This window comes from Triplophysa rosa, linkage group LG21 (assembly GCF_024868665.1).
Source record: "Triplophysa rosa linkage group LG21, Trosa_1v2, whole genome shotgun sequence".
NCBI classification, from domain to species: Eukaryota; Metazoa; Chordata; class Actinopteri; order Cypriniformes; family Nemacheilidae; genus Triplophysa; species Triplophysa rosa.
This window is the reverse complement of record NC_079910.1, coordinates 9125845-9142238: the sequence shown is the minus strand read 5'-3', so window position 1 is coordinate 9142238 and position 16394 is coordinate 9125845. Positions and strand designations below refer to the sequence as shown.

Genomic DNA, 16394 nt, shown 5'->3' with positions numbered 1-16394 from the left:
AATCTGTTTGCATCTAATGAATGTGGTTTGACTTTCCACTTTTCCATACTCAGAAGGTGAGAGCCTTTCTGCCGTTGGTAGAGATCCTTTCTCAAGTGGACAAAGCCAAGCCTTTTCTCTCCCTGAGTCAGGGAACGCTTGTGTTCAAGTTCAAACCAGCTACCCCACAGGCACCTCTGTAAGTACTGCTTCTTTATAACGAAATCATTCAAGGCATGTTCATCAACATACGGCTCTAGTCATCACTCTTCTGTATCTACCACCACTCTTACTCAAAGCTTTTGATAAGAAGTACAACTGCTTAATTGCTTTTTGGTTTCTTTTATTTAGGGAGTGGAAGGTGCAGGGGTTGTGTCTCATCCCCAACTGCTCCCTATGGGTCAGAGCGGAGGGGTTCAGAATGTGCCTATTGGCCAGAATGGTGGGATGTCTGGCCTTTCCATTGGCCAAAGTGGTGGTGGTGGACCTAACATTCCTGTGGCGCAGACTTTCATTCAGCCAGTCACTATGGCATCACAGGTCCCTTTAAGTGTGCCTCAACAATATTCTCAGGTGATTGTCTCCCTTGTGTACAGCTTCTCCTATTCCTTTGATGTTCTTATTCTCTCAATATATTCTCTCAATACACTGGACACACTTTTGCGTATTTAAAACAAATCAATTCAGGGGGACTTAATTTACACTATCAATATGTTGAGTCACATCTAGGGTATTTAACGTCTCATGTGTATTGCATTTTATGAAAGTGTAAGTTCCAGTAATTCCTTTCAGCTTTTCAATATACAGAATAGACATGGCTGCTAAATACTGAATCAAATTTCCTCTTGGATAGCGCTCTATGCAGTCTGTAACTTTGATGTAGGTCATGTGCCGAGTTACATGATGTTTGCTGACCTGGAATACTGCTTGCTTAATACTGGGTCCAGAAAGCATAATTTTTGTTGAATTTCACTGTGATATTACTTGATTCATAAGTTTAACCACAAGCTAATTTGTTGCTAACATGCTAATGGTTTTCTTTATAATTCACCAGTTAAATACAAACAATGTCCAAAAGTAACAATGGCTTACAAAACTCCAAGTATAAATGTCCTTATTATCCTAGTCCTGCCAACTTCTGTATTGCTTTGAACAGACATTTGTCCGTGGAATTTTCTAGTCTACCATTGAATCAAAAAGAAAAGAAAGCTTTTATTATAGTACACAGTGTAGCAATAACCTAATGAATGTACCCACAGAATCTTGTCTTGGATACTTTGCTTACCAAAATGTCCGGTTTCTATTGGATGATTAATGAACCGCACTAATGCTTACTCTTTCTCTCTCTCTCCTTCTATCCCTCCCTCACCCTACTCCACACTTTGTTCTGTCCAACCTTTCCAAATAATTTCCAAATATGTTTTTACCACCAGCCCCTCCCACCCTACTCAGCAGATGTTACACCCTCACAGATGTTACATCCTCGGCTTGGTGATGCCTCCACTCCGCACAGTTCCCCTTTGCAGTCACAGTCATACATCCCCTCAGTTACTCCCCAGGCCCCTATGGCTGTCCTCACTGCCTCTGTCCCTGCTGGAGAGCCCATAGCATCAGCAGGCAACATTATGCCCCTTACGCAGACCCAGTCTAGTATTGCTTCAGTTCAACCCACTGACATTTTGCCCCAACAAACCATTGTTCAGCCACAACAACAGGCCATGTCAGATTTGCCCGAAACGCTACAACTGAACATCCAGCATCCAACACTACAACAGCAAGCAAATATAGTGCAACCCCACCAAGCAGTACTGTTACCACAGCAGATAGATCAGGGTCAGCCAACGACTGTTTTGTTACAGCAGCATGTAGAACAACCGCAGGTGATTTTTCAGGAACAGCAGTCACGGTCCATTTCATCCCAGCAGTCATATATTCCATTGCCACAGCAGCAACAACCAACATTGCCCAACCCACAGCAGCAGGTGTACATACAACATCCTGCAGAAAAACCCCAACAAGAAGTGATACAGCAGCAAGTTCAGCAAACTTTAGTACAACAGCCCTCAGTGGAACAATATCAGCAACAGCAGGCGCAGCAAGTTTACTTGCAACAAATGGCTGAATCGCAAGAGCAGAATATTGTCAAGACCATGGTACAACAGCCACCGGTACTTCAAACAATTCAGCAGCCGCTACAGTTGGCAGAACAACAGCAGCAACTTCTGATTAGGCAACAATTGGATCAACAACAAAAGGCCATCTTGCAGAATCAAATGGAACAACAACGTCAGCAGCAAGTTGAGCAACAACAAATTATTCTGCAGCAAAGCATGGCAGTGCAGCAGCAGATGGAGCAACAGCAGCAAGCGCTACAACAACAGCCGATAGAACAGCCGAAACAAAACATTTTGCAACAACAGGTGGAACAACAAAGACAACAGCAACAGGTTTTATTTCAGCAGCTGGAGCAACAGCAGGCAATCTTGCAGCAGCAACAACACGAACAACAGCAGGCTCTTTTACAGCAACAACAGTTAGAGCAGCAAGCCTTGCTACAACAACAACAACTCCAGTTAAAGCAGCAACAAGCCTTTTTACATAAGCAACAGTTAGAGCAGCAACAACAGGCTTTGTTGAAACGGCAACAAACTATTTTACAGCAGCAACAGCAATCGCTTCAACAGCCAAAACAATTAGAGCAGACAGTACTTTTACAGCTGCACCAGCAGCCGCAGACGTTACAGCCTCAACCCCAGAAGCCAACAGAAATTTTTCAACAGACTGAGCAGCAACAACAGAGAGAGTCACAAATGCAGCAGCAAGTTTTAATGCAACAACACAACATTGAATTACAGCGACAACAAGCTGAGAAACAAGTTTTATTGCAGCAGCAACAACATTTAGACCAGCACATTGCTCTGGTAGATCAAAGTGGGCAGCAACCAAACATACTGAAACAACCAGAAACAATCCAGCAAATTACTCAAATACCACAACCCCAGCCAATAATATCCCCACAACCTCAATCTCATTCAAGTCTTTCCCAACAACTCGCAGAACAGCAACAGGTCCTAATTCAGCAGCAGCAAGCAGTCGTCCCTCAGCCGTCACATAGACCTCTGGTAGAGTTACAAATTCCAACCATGATTCAAGCTCCACCGCAGATGGTTAACACACAGGTACCTAGTCAAGTTCCAGCTCCAATACTTGTACATCAGCAGATGCCACCCCAGATATCAGCTCAACCATCTGTGCAAATGGAAGGACAAATCTTGTTGCAGTCCCATTCTGTACCACAGTCAATAGGAGGACACTTCCAAGCAAGCCAGTTGCAAGTTCCACAACCATCCCAACAGATCACATCTCCAACCCAGGTGCAACACATTCCCTCTTTTGTCCCAACTCAACCACCAATGGTTTCCCAGGGGCAAAGCCTTCCAGCACAAGCTCAGATGGTCCAAACTCAAGTCGGAGCTTCACTCCAGTGTCAGGTTCCGTTAGTGCCACCCGGACCTGCATCTCTTGTGCATCCTCCATTGCAGTCCCAAGTACAGGCCACCTCTACGCTTCTGCCCACACCAAATTTACAAGCAGCTGTAACTCCGCAAACCATTCAGTCAGTTCAGATAGACCTCACCCAAACTGTGAAACAGCCTCCGCAATATCGGCAAACAGTGCTATCTCCGGTGTCCCTTGCAACTGCCATAGATCCAATGGCCACTTCAACACAGTGTTATTTGCAACAGGCGAAGCAAATGCAACCCCAAGCTCAACCGCAGCCAATCATACCAGCTCTGCAACAGCCAGTGAATGTAGCTTCTGTGCAGACATTCTTGCAGCCTCAAGCCCCCCAACAGTCTCAAGCCCATCATGTGCACCAGCATCAGACCCAACCTGTTCCACAGCTTCTGCCACCAGCCGCTGTACTACCCCAAGATCTCCATCAACAGCCCTGTCAACCTCAAACTGTTCTTCAACATGTTCTACATATTACACAAAGTCCGATACCCCAGACACAAGGCAGGGCAGTACCTCTTTACAGTCAGGTAGTATCAGGTCCAGCCACTCCCCCCCAAAGCCAACAAAATCCAAACCCCCCACATGTTCAAGCCTACACACAGACTAGCATGCAGCCACAAGCACTCTCAAATGCACAGTTTCATGTCCAAACACAAGCTCTTACCAACACGCAGACCCACGCAGAGGCTAGTTTTGAGCAGACTGCTTATAAACCTCCACAGATCCCCCAAAGTCCATCTCATTCTTCCCTACAACCCTCCGCCACTCTCTCAACTGTACAGCCGACTGTCCCGGTGTCAGAACTTTCAGTTCCTGCAGAGGCACAGCTAACCCTGACCAGGCCAGTTGCTTCCCCTCCAGCTGTCAATGCTTCACAGTCCCATGACTATAATGGCTCTGTGTTGCCTACCACCTCCCTGGCAGACAGTGATGCTGCATTGCTGGGCATTGCTCAGGTACAAAAGCACATTAATCTGATTTACATCAAACAATCCCACAATTTTTCCACTTTAATGAAGGTAAAGGGCATACAGAGATTTCTGACTTAATTAACATGTGAGGTGTGAGACCCACTAAACTTCCAAACTGCCAAACACCTCCATTAAACAAACTTACAAAACATAAATTTGACACCATTTCACAAAGAGTTGTTTTGATTTTTGTTTCGTTTTTGGATGTTTTGTAGTAATGTTTTTATTTTAGTTTTGGAACTAACTGTATTATTTGCTTATTTATTTGCAGTCATTATATAACTGATGGGTTTTTTTTGTTTGTTTGTTTTTCTGTTGGTATGTGCTGGATCTCGTTTGTTTGTTTGTTTGTCTTGTTCCTTGGATTAACAGGAGAGTGCAAATCAAGCTGCCAACAGAAGCTCTTCATCAGGGTAGGTTTAAAGTGTTTCTACTGTTTTCTTTACAGATGTTTGTGTACGTGTGCACGAACAAAACCTTGACCGATTTTTTATATTTCATCTATCCAGCTCTGTTCCTGCCAATGGAGATGATTCACAGTTGGTGTGGGCTAGTGGAAAAGCAGAAAAGGCAAAATCCCAGAGAAGATTGTCCTGTCAGAAGACTGAAAAAAGTCATTTTCAGCTCAGTATGCTGCAGGTATGCCTATCGCAAACTACGTGTCCTGCAAGTCACTGTCACTGTTAATTTAATGATTCATAATGAAACAAATGATTTATATTGTAGGTCTCAAACACCGGGGACAACATGGTGGAGTGTCAGCTGGAGACTCATAGCAACAAGATGGTCACGTTCAAGTTTGACATTGAGGGAGATGCTCCTGAGGACATTGCGGATTACATGGTGAGATATTCAACAGCTAAAGATTCATACATTTGCTTTCAAAGTTGAAACATGAAAAGTGACATATTTGCTGGCTAATTGTGGCTTTTGTGTTTGACGTGTGCATTGCTAGGTGGAGGAGGACTTTGTCCTTGAGCCTGAAAAAGAGAAATTTGTTGAGGATCTGAAGGCTATTGTTAAAAAAGCTCAAGGAATTCTAAGCACTCAGGTCTGTCATTCTCAACCTCACAAACTCACAAGTTAAGCTGAACATATGATTTCAAAAATGGTTTAAAAGTGTAGTATTGTTTTTGTTGTTTTCAATGGAATGTCTTTGTCTATTTTAGACTGGGTCAGTGGAGCAGCTCCATGGGAGCACTCCTTCCAGTGCAACGGGTTAGTCAATCTGGTTTATTTACAAATAAAATAATAAAATTGATGTTTAAGTTAATATACTCTTTCTTGTAATCATACATTTCCTGTGTCACTGTCTATTTGTCATAGTAGATTCAGCTCCTCAGTCTTCACCAGTGGGTCGGTGGCGGTTCTTTATTAACCAAACAATTCGCCATCGCGACTCACACTCAAACCAGGGGGCCTCCACTCCCCCTCCAACTGGAGAAAGCAGAGTTCCTAAATCCACAGAAACTGAGAACGGTATTTCAATACAAATCAGTACAAGACTGTAATATTTTCCATCTTGTGTTCAAACTGAAATTAGATGAATTTAGACGTTTCAATATCTGATAAATAAGGCTCATTGTCTTCTCATTGTCTTCCGCTTCATCAGACCATGAGAGCCCTCAGCGCTCAGAGTCTTTTGCCGGGATAGCATCTTCCCCAAGTTCTTCTCTGTCTGCATCTCCTCCAGTATCTACTGTATCTGCCCCAGCATCCATGTCGGTTTCAGCCATCGCCACACAAAAAGACATAGCATCTCCTGCATTATCAACAGTAGAAAAAGTTTCCTCTGCTCCCTTGTCTGCAGGCTCAGTTCCTGCCACACCCTCAAGCATTCCTGCCTCTCCTTTTCCTCCAGCAGTCACAGATCAAGGAGATACGGCAGAAAAAGGTCATAGCATTTCTAAGGGTGAACAGCCTCTCACTAGCGTTTCTGCCTATGGGACACCTCCAACATCACTGGCGGGTCATGCTGATGCATTGCAGCAGTTGGGAGCTCAAACCCAAATGGCTGCCTCTCAGAAGCCAGAGATACTTAAACAAACCCTGGCACCACACCAACTCAAAGACACCCAGGCAATACAGTCAACAACGGGCGCAACCGAACAGATGAAGGCTCAGCCACAGCCGATTATGCCTCAGCTGCATCAGCCAGGTCACACAGAGTCAAAAATAATATCGCAGGCAATGCCAATGGAGACTGTTCTGCAACAAGGAGGTCTTCCAACAGCCCAGCAGCCACAACTACACCATGTTCAGCAGTCTGAGCTGCAACAGGTCCCACACCAACAGGTACCAGTTGAATCTCAACAACCGCCAATGCAACAGACAGCGTTCTTGCAGCAAAACATTGCTGACCAGATGCAACAGCAAGCAGTGATACCACAACAGGTAGTCCCTGTAGAACAATACGTGTCTCAAGAGACAATGCAGGCCCCAACAATGCTGACCATACACCCACAGCATGGTTTACAAACTCAGGATCCCCTACAGCATCGAGCACAGTGTCATCCTGCGATCCCGCAGCAGCTCCCTACTGAGCAAACACATGTGGTGCAGGTTGCACATGATATGATAGACTCCCAACCTATAACACAAACCTCAGTGCCACAAGCCGTGCAAGAGCAAACATCTTGCCAGCACTCTGAGTTGGGGTTGTCCATGGGTGAGGCCAACGTTGAAGACCGCGCCAGTCACTCTGCTCAGCCCTCTTCAGACGCATCTCTCCCACCCCTCCCTCTCTCCGATACAGCTCTCCCGACCCACTCCCACACATTCACACCGTCTCCAGCCCAGCCCTCCTCAGTAGCCGAGTCAGACAGTGAAGGCCCCCCTAAAATCGAGTTTGTGGACAACCGTATAAAGACGTTGGATGAGAAGCTAAGGACTTTGCTGTATCAAGAGCACAGCGGCAGCGGAGCAACACTTGGAGGTGGCTGTACTGCCGGCCCCGCCCCTAACTCCGCCTCTGCATCGGCTGTAGCCTCCACCCTAGTGGGAGGTGATGAGTCTTCAGAGCCCCACTCGCTGCCCCCCAATGCAATCTCCCCTCCTCCTGCCATCTCCTCTGACACCTCTCCACACTCCACCTCCTCCACCACCCCTCGCTCTTCCTCCACCTCTCCAGAGAGGGAAAAGGAGTGTGCAAGTGAGGAGGAGATGGGTCCGCCTGCTCCAGTCTCCTCTGGTGCTGTGCAACGTCAGCCTGCTTCATCCTTCTCCTCTACATCCCTTCCCTGCTCTCTCCTCACCCCACTACAGGAGCCCGGATCGCCATCTGTGCCCAGTGAACCCTCAGTAAGCGTAAGTGGGGTGTGCATATTGCGGCTGTATGATTTTTTCTAATGTAATGTAACAGCAATTATAAATTAATATTTTTCTGTGTATTTCTCACATTTGTTGCCTTGTTTGTGTGTGTTGTCCAGGCCGCCCCCTCGCTATCTGAAAGCTGCACCCCTGGAGATGTTCTGTTACCTTCTTCCTCTGAGCAGCCTGCCCCCTTGTGGCCTGGAGAGCAGCTGCAGCACAATGAAGGAGGTGGATATTTTGGCCTAAACCTGACATGTCCTAGTATCAGAAATCCTGTTAGCAAGAAATCCTGGACTCGCAAATTCAAAAGCTGGGCGTGCAAACTACGCCACTCCACCAGCTTGTTCAAGAAGCCCAGAGTCCAGCAAGGTAGTGACCGTAGGAAAGAGCACGCGAGAGAGAGCGATTGAGGGGTGTGGGTGGTTGGGCACTGACCTAAAACAAGTGTTTAGCTTAAAAGTAATGTAGCCAAAATAATATACCTGACCTTGCTAGATAGGGATTTTTAAAAACACTGTTAGAATTAATAAGAATTAATAAGAGTGCTAGAATTAATTCTATTAATACTAATAGTTTTTTCATGTTGACATGGTTGTTGATGTGCATAGTCTGTACTGATTGATATCATTACATAAACTAGCAAAACATTTTGCTTGTTTAATTTTTTGTACGTGCAAAATTGCTGTTTATTAACCTTTATGTTGTAGTCTCCTTTTTTGTTTTGTCTGCATGGGTTACCCAGGGGTAAGAACAGAGAAGTGTAGAAAGGGAGGACTATCTGGGAAGAAGGATGAGCCTTGTGCACCTTACCTGGAGTCTGCAGTCCTACCGTATGCAGTGCAATATTACAGTGCCCTCACCTTCCTGCATCCAGATTCGTATAGCCAGACCACCTGCAAACACAGAATAGAGTGCTGGCTCACAAACTACACAGACCAGACACACTGCACCTGAGTTTGCACCTGTTAGCTATTTGTTAGTTTAGGAAATACAGATATATGAAACAAGATCCCATCGCCAATATTCTCAATTAAACCCACTTTAATTAAGTTGTGTCCATAATTAGAAAAAGCAGGTGCAAGAAATTCATGTGGTCCAGGTTAAATTAGAATTCTATTCACCATTTACACTGTAGATATGGATAAAAGTCTTAGCAAGTAATTCTATTAGCACCAAAAAATCAACATTTTCCAATTGTTAGCAATTCATTTCTCTTCTGGCCACAGTTTTATGTCTATCAGATTTTAAATAATAGCCTGTTCTTTCCTACCTGGGTAGATTTTTGAAATGTTCTGTTTTTGTATTTGCTGCATGTCTGAGGCTATGTTGAAATGGGATACTTGCCCACTGCATAACGCATACTGTACCACATACGCTGTATATTGCCTGCTTAAAAAGTAAAACCTACTTAAATTATATGCTAAATTCAACAAATTAAATATTATCTCAAATATGGTAGTATGCTATTTCCAACATAGCCTAAACATATCATAGCCAAATATATACAGCTCTGAAAAAAATTAAAAAACCATCCCAAGATTATTTTGAGTTTTTCTGAATTTTCTTATACAGTATGTACGTTTTCTGTACCTATACAATTATATATATACTGTATATATATATATATATATATATATATATATATATTGCATTTATTTGAAGAAAATGAAAGTTAGTTGAAAGTTAATATTTAGTATTTTATGTATTTGAAAGCAGGTTTGCTATTGTTGGAATTGAATGTAATTGGCTGAAATACATGTAGAAGTGCATAAAGGCAAATTTGGAGTTATCTCTTAATTTTTTCCAGAGCTATAAAATATATCAGTGTATTTAAGAATCTAGCCAAATATATTATACTTAACAATACAGTTATTGTTTTTTATTTTTATTATGGCTATATACATCCTGCCATACATGGTCAGCTTCATATGTGTGCATTATTGGTCGTGTGTCACAAAAAGTAAATAATGACTGGAATGATTCACACTCTAAACATACAGTATATGTAGATTTTTTGGAGACATCACACATGCTGACGGGTATCACAGTTGGTCAGACAGTGATATTACAGTCTGACAGATGAATGCAATTGTGTGAATGTGGATGGATGGGGCAAATTTCATCTTGTGTTTGTTTATGGCTGCAATGTTTTAAAAATTGCAGAAATCACTTCCATAAAATGGCTTTTTTCCCTACCACGCCTCCCAACACTCATTCCCCATCACACTCTGCATCCACTCAGCATGGTATTTGAGATGATAATCGTATCTGTATTCATGTCCACTGAATGCCAACGATGGTGTAATTCACCATGCTGACTCTAATCTCATCCCCTGTGAACATGCATGGATGCTTGTTAGTTAAAGATCTCATATCATAAGGGTGTGCCATGCTTATTAATGTAATCTTTTTGTGTCTGTGGTGTGGTTTTTTGTGTCTGTGTGCTTATTTGTGTGTCTGTGTGCTGGTCTACTGCTTTGTTTTTATACCTGATATGTATTTGTTTTTGTCTTTCGTTTCTTACTTTGTTTCTTTTTCATTTTATGTTTGTCATTGTGTTCCCTCGTCTTTGTGTCTTTCTCTGTTTTTCTTTCTCATAAGATGGTGACTCCAGCTGTCAGGGGATGAGGCAAGACACGGATGCATCAACAGATGTCCAGCCCTTCTCACATACGGGACGTTTCCAGGTGCCATTATTCAGTTATACAGCCTGACAGGACGAACATTTGTTATATTAATCTTCTGTTTTGTGATTGCGTTGTGGGATCTTTAAACCATTAATCAGTTCTTTTATTTAGCAATTGTTCATAGTTGACCATTTTTCCTCTCTCATTAAAAACACGATGTTGCAGAAGTCTCCCAAATGGAAATATGTGTAAACAAAAAAACAATGTTAATGTCAAACAAACGTAAAGACATTTAAATGTAATGTACATGTACTGTATGTAACACAATGAAAACTCGACTAACTCCCTTCTGCTTGACTCATAGGTGGTTCCAGTGTCCCAGCCCACAGAGCCCCCACCACTACAGGAAGCTGTACCGAGCCAAGGGGTCACGCAGAGAAAGGTGGGGCGTTTCTCGATCACCCAGGCCGAAAAGAGAGAGGAACATTTGACAGACAGCTCCCCCGTGTCACCTGACCTAGAACGAGAGAGGAGGAAACAGAAAGCAAAGGACGGTGTTAAAGAGGAGAGGAGAACCACCGCGCTCAGCCACCCACCCAGGAGTCACGCTCACTCCCCCCTGGGCAGCAGTGATGAGAGTGAGGTGGAGGATGAAGATTTAAGGAGAGAGTTGCATAAGCTAAGAGAAAAGTGAGAGAACAGGGCAAATGTTGGGGATTCAACTTTTACAGTACCACTTTGTATTTTTTTTTTAAGGGTGCAGTGAGAATAAAGATATTGTCTATACATTTTCATTTTTAATGGTTGTTTATCTCTTTGTCTGTTTTAGGCACATCAAAGAAGTGGTGTCCCTGCAGGCACAGCAGAACAAAGAACTGCAGGAGTTGTACAGACAGCTTCACACTCTGAAAGACCACAGACAGTCACTGTCCCTGCCCCGGACCCCCCCTCTCTCCAACGCATCCCTCGCCATCTCCCCACGCAGACCCAGACCCACCAAAGTCAAGCTCCGGCCCCGACCCCACTCACACATGGACAACAACGGAATCACACATCAAGGTACCACTCTCTGACAGAATGTCTTGAATCCACGCAAAAAAAGAAAATTTTGTTGTTGATATGCCTTCATGTGGCAACTCGCATGATTTATTTTCTGTAAATGATGCTTGGATTTTCATTTTGGTGTTTCATTAATTAACACATACGGTTGTCAGCGTAATAACTGTCTACCTGTCTGTTTTCCCATCTTTTTTAAAATGCAACCACTCAAGGGAGTCTTCAGCAGTCTAGCAGTTATTCAGGTGGGGAGCATAGCAGACTCCACTCATACTGCAAGCCAGAGAAGAACGCTTCACTGACCACTAAAAGAGGTTAGTTACCCGCCAGTCGAAATTGATCTGAAGAGTGGCGTCTTTTATAACGCTTATATCATTTTTATTTCAGACCAGAGTCCCTCAGCCCAGGGTTCTGCCAACAGAACAAGCACATTCACAGATGATCTGCACAAACTTGTCGATGAGTGGTCAAAAGAAACTGTTTTCCCTGTTCAACCCAAGCCCTCGCTAAATCAAATCAAACAGATTCAACAAGTGCAAGAGTTAGGAGGGTGGGGCCAACCTGCTGAGGTAGCGCATTCATGCAATAAAAGCAGTGACTCAAACATGCAAATGCAGACTTGTCTATATGGGTTAAATATTTTTTTAAAGCAGTGGGATTTTTTTAGCATTTATCTAATTGATCACAAAAAGGTTTTCAGATTATAGACAAGCAAATAAAAATGGTATGTAATATATGAAGAGTTTGGTTCCAAAATGAGATAACTCGGTTTAAAAAAAAATCAAAAATCATGTTTTTTTATTGTGTATTCCAATTAATATCAATCAAACTGCAGTTGGTTTGTTTTGATTTAAGCCATAATAACTCAAAAAAAAAAATACAGCTAACTAACACAATAAAACACATGATAACATAATAAAAAACATGATTTTTGAATTTTTTTAAAAACTGAGTTATCTCGTTTTGGAACTAAACTCTTCATATACTTAAATATATATTACAGAATTATATATTGAATAATACATAAGGAATTGCTGCTTTTCATATATTAAAGGGCTGTAGCTATATAGAATCCTAAATATTTTAATCTGATGTAATATCTTTTATAGAGTATTTGCTGTTGTCTTAGACTTTTGGGCCCACACATATTAATCATTGTTTGTAATATGTAGATGCAATATGTTTCTGTCTTGCAGACATCTGCTGCATCTGGTTGGTTTTCGGCACCTCCTTTGAACCCTCCAACTGCTCCTGTTTCAGTCACCTTGTCTACAATAGCCACGACCCCGTATAGCATCATTGGAGGACAAACACAGCTGCCTCCGACTCAATTTCCCGTCACTCCCCTACCCCAGCAGAATGCACATCTGCAGACTGTCCTGCACCATCAGCCCCTGCAATACAGCCAGCCTCACCTGCAACAGGTCCCGCTCCTGTCAGGATCCCAAACCCAGCTGCCTCCCCATAGCACCTCCCCCTCTCTGATAACCACAGCGGGGCCTCTGCTCCCCCCTGCCACCAGCATCACAGCTGCCTCTGCCTCCACAGCTGTCAATCAAGACACCGTCGCCACGGCAACCTTCTGCTCATGCTCCTCCTCCACATGCTCCTGCACCGCTGCTCTGCCTTCCAGTGCCAAACTTCACCCCAATCCACCACCTCTTTAGGACCGCAGTGAGTTGGAGGCACACGTGCTGTTTTGGAGAGAAGGGCATGAATTGGAGGACTTCACATTGACAGCTTGTCGGAGGGATTATGTACAGTATCTTGTACAGGAAGGATTAAGTAGCAAGCGTTGAGTGTTGGTGTGTGTGGGGTGTATAAATTATGTAGTGTGTGTATTTGTGTGCGCGTGTGTTTGTGTTGCATTTATTCGATACATATCCTCCGTGTGTTTCCGCAATGTCACAAGTTTCATAATCCAACTTCCAGCAGTTGGAGCTGAACTCTCCCTATATAGCGACATGTTGGAAGCAAACGTTTCCGACATGCAATATGATCGTCTTAGTTTTTATTTATCAATGCTAGAAAAAATGAAAGGACTATTTGAATTTTAAAGTGCAATTAGATATTTAAACTCTTTCATCTTTTCTGTGTTGTTGTGATCGGTAAAGCTTAAAAGAAATATTTTTTATATATACGCACAGAAGCGACAACCAGACAGCAAAGCGCCATCTCGAGAAGATCGAGCACAACAGATTCAGCAGGCAGTGAGATCAAACACGGTTGAAGTGACAGCAGCATGTTTCAGTGCAGAGCATGGTAAACCATAACCTTGCAACCATCATCATAGCTAGAGAAACGGTGAAAACACTGTTGTGCAGTGTTGTGCACGGATAAGGCATGCTCCTCATGTATTATATTTTACAATGACAGATAGCAGTAACGTTTTAGGTTAGTGAATATTTTATAGAATAACATAAATAGCCAGTCATTTTAAAACCCTGTGTTCTGATTCTGAGAAAACAAACTCTTTGGCTCTTCATTTGATTTCAAACGAACATAGCTAATATGAGTGCAGTATTTTCCTCTCTGTTTTAGCAGAAGTTCATACTTTTAAGGTTTACAATAGTAACATTAATCCCATGGTGAAGAGTGAAAGAGCATACAGCTGTTCCGAAAGCTCAAGTGAAGTGAACGCAGCTTGTTCGTCTGTATTTTGCACAGCCCTGTATGAACGTGCTTCTGTGCACGCCAAACTGTGATCTGTGAACTGTGAGTTTTCTTTTTGTGAACATGACCCATCAGCAGAACACTGGCAAAAAGGGGTACTTTTCATCAAATACAAGATTTTATGAACTGCCAAGCAAATCGAACATTGGGAGAACATCCAGAAGTAGGTTGCCTTTCTGATATGTTTCCAGAGTATAAAGCTCATGTATGTCATTCCGCTGGAACAAAATATCAGTGCCCAGCCTTGGAAAATAAGCAGAAACCTGAAAGGCACACATGTAAAATGTACAGTACACCGCAAAGCAACAGACACGCTTTTAACAACTAGTTAGACATTCAAAAACATGTTATACCCATGATGAAAACTTGACCATGCGCTCTGTTGGGGGGGATTCAATTCAATGAGTCACCCTATAGTTTGGATAACAAATGCTTTGGATTTTTCAACATTGGCAGATAAACATAAAGGAATGTATTGAAGGGCATTGGGAATAGAGAATGAGTTGTGGGGGGAACATTTGTTTTAATTGTGCTAATGCTTTTAGATGTTAAAAAACATGGCTGCTGCCTACAGAGTGTTGTGATCATTCAGTTTCCAGTATTGTCCTGTTTTTAAAAACAAACCCAAAAACATTGGTACAGTTGTGAGTAGCAAGGCTGTTGTATCTTAATTTAAACATTATCCATTTGATCTGTATAAATGGAAAATGTCAAGATAACCCTCTGCTGAAGTGTTACCAAAATGTAATTTAAAAGAAAGCATTATTTTTGTATTTTGCAAAGGGGTTTTAAAAATGTACAACTGTGTGCTGTTCAGTGTTGAGAAAGCTGTGGTTGTCAGATAAGACACACGTCCTAACCACTGTCTTGTGTTCCCTTGGCCTGTAACATTGTAACACAGCCTGAGAGTACCACAAGATGCTAAATTCAGATTTAAATTCTTTTTTTTATTGTAAGCCAAATCATCCTGCAGTTTTATGATTAAAGTAAAACCAGGGGGACCCTAGAATTACTTGACTGAGCACCAATAATAAAAGGTTATTCAAGTGGAAAATAATCTTTAGGAGATTAAACGTATTGCTGGTGATTTAGCTACTGTAAATTGTAACTAATTCAGCTGTTGGTTTTATTTATGTTTTGTAACTAATCAAAAATAAACATCAAATGTTCAACATCAATGTGTAAATTCATTTTCTGTGAAATTTCTGAACTTGTAATATTCCGTGACACCAGTAGAGGTCTCACATTTGTACATTGTAGTCCTCGCACATTCACAAACACGTGACATTGTGAAAATAATTATTTCTCTTTAAAAAACGTGAATTAATATAATGTGTAAACGTAAGCATGTTTTCTGTCTATCTTTAAATGATGATGATGACAATTAATGCAGCAGTTAAGCACACGCCCGGTTATAATTTCAGATAGGATCAAAAGTTGGCCAGGTAAACTCTTTATTAAGAAGCGATTTACAATTCAAGACACATCCTTTAAAATGATAGTTCACCAAAAATAGAAAAAAACTCATCACCGCCTTGCCTTTTCAAACCTGTATGACTTTTAACAATTGCTGACCATTACCATTGCTGTTCGGTAACCAACATTCTTCAAAATATCATACAGTCAAACAGGTTTGAAGTGACAAGAGGGGGAGGAAGAGATAAAAAAACATAATTTTCCTTTTTTGGGAGAACCATCCCTTTAACAGTGTGTTCTCTGGGATTCGAACCCATGACGCTGCTGACGCAACCCTCTTCTGGGCTACAGAATTCTGACAAATACAGGAAAATGCCATTTCCATCACATTCAAAAGACCTTTTGAACTATCTTGGTCAGATAACGAAGAATTGTAAGCATACGCCATGTAGCGTGCCATAAGAGTCAGTAGTGCTGATCTGGAAACTCGTTTAATGCGCGTTAACGCGTTTGTTCGGTTCAGACGCGAGCGTGTTTACCACTGTACAGTGGACAGTCTGTTGAGATCAGACAAGTTCTGCTGCGGGATCACAAGTCACCAAACCCTTCGACAATGTGCCTTTTGTGACAGCTCGGTCTAATTGCATCAATGGGGGGACTAACACAAGAGCACAATAATTCTCTTCACTGTGAACAAGAAACCCATGCAAGACCCCCTGCAAATGACGACCCTCTCATAAAACTGTTTCTGACGGAGCAGACATGAGTTTGTCTGAGTGATACCTGCAGAATTATTACCCTTAAATAATTACCAGAACTATTGGCTACGTGCTTAAAGAAT

At 42.3% G+C, this 16394-nt stretch overlaps 1 protein-coding gene across 5 annotated transcripts in view; it reads left to right on the top strand.

The window, feature by feature from the left end:
- The window catches only part of si:dkey-151g10.3 (serine/threonine-protein kinase WNK3), a 48348-nt gene extending 33043 nt beyond the window's left edge, over positions 1-15305 (top strand). Inside the window, exons 9-25 of one of the 5 annotated variants that reach the window (XM_057320235.1) lie at positions 57-178; positions 331-552; positions 1413-4454; positions 4842-4882; positions 4979-5108; positions 5196-5312; positions 5425-5520; positions 5639-5687; positions 5796-5948; positions 6082-7775; positions 7898-8150; positions 10383-10468; positions 10773-11098; positions 11238-11467; positions 11680-11778; positions 11852-12033; positions 12661-15305. In XM_057320235.1, the coding sequence (XP_057176218.1) occupies positions 57-178; positions 331-552; positions 1413-4454; positions 4842-4882; positions 4979-5108; positions 5196-5312; positions 5425-5520; positions 5639-5687; positions 5796-5948; positions 6082-7775; positions 7898-8150; positions 10383-10468; positions 10773-11098; positions 11238-11467; positions 11680-11778; positions 11852-12033; positions 12661-13131 (7313 nt within the window). In that variant the 3' untranslated portion in view covers positions 13132-15305. Of the gene's footprint in view, positions 1-53; positions 179-330; positions 553-1412; positions 4455-4841; positions 4883-4978; positions 5109-5195; positions 5313-5424; positions 5521-5638; positions 5688-5795; positions 5949-6081; positions 7776-7897; positions 8151-10382; positions 10469-10772; positions 11099-11237; positions 11468-11679; positions 11779-11851; positions 12034-12660 lie in introns of all 5 variants that reach the window. The other 4 variants (XM_057320234.1, XM_057320236.1, XM_057320237.1 and 1 more) reach the window with 4 other exon arrangements.
- The last annotated feature ends 1089 nt before the right edge of the window (positions 15306-16394 follow it).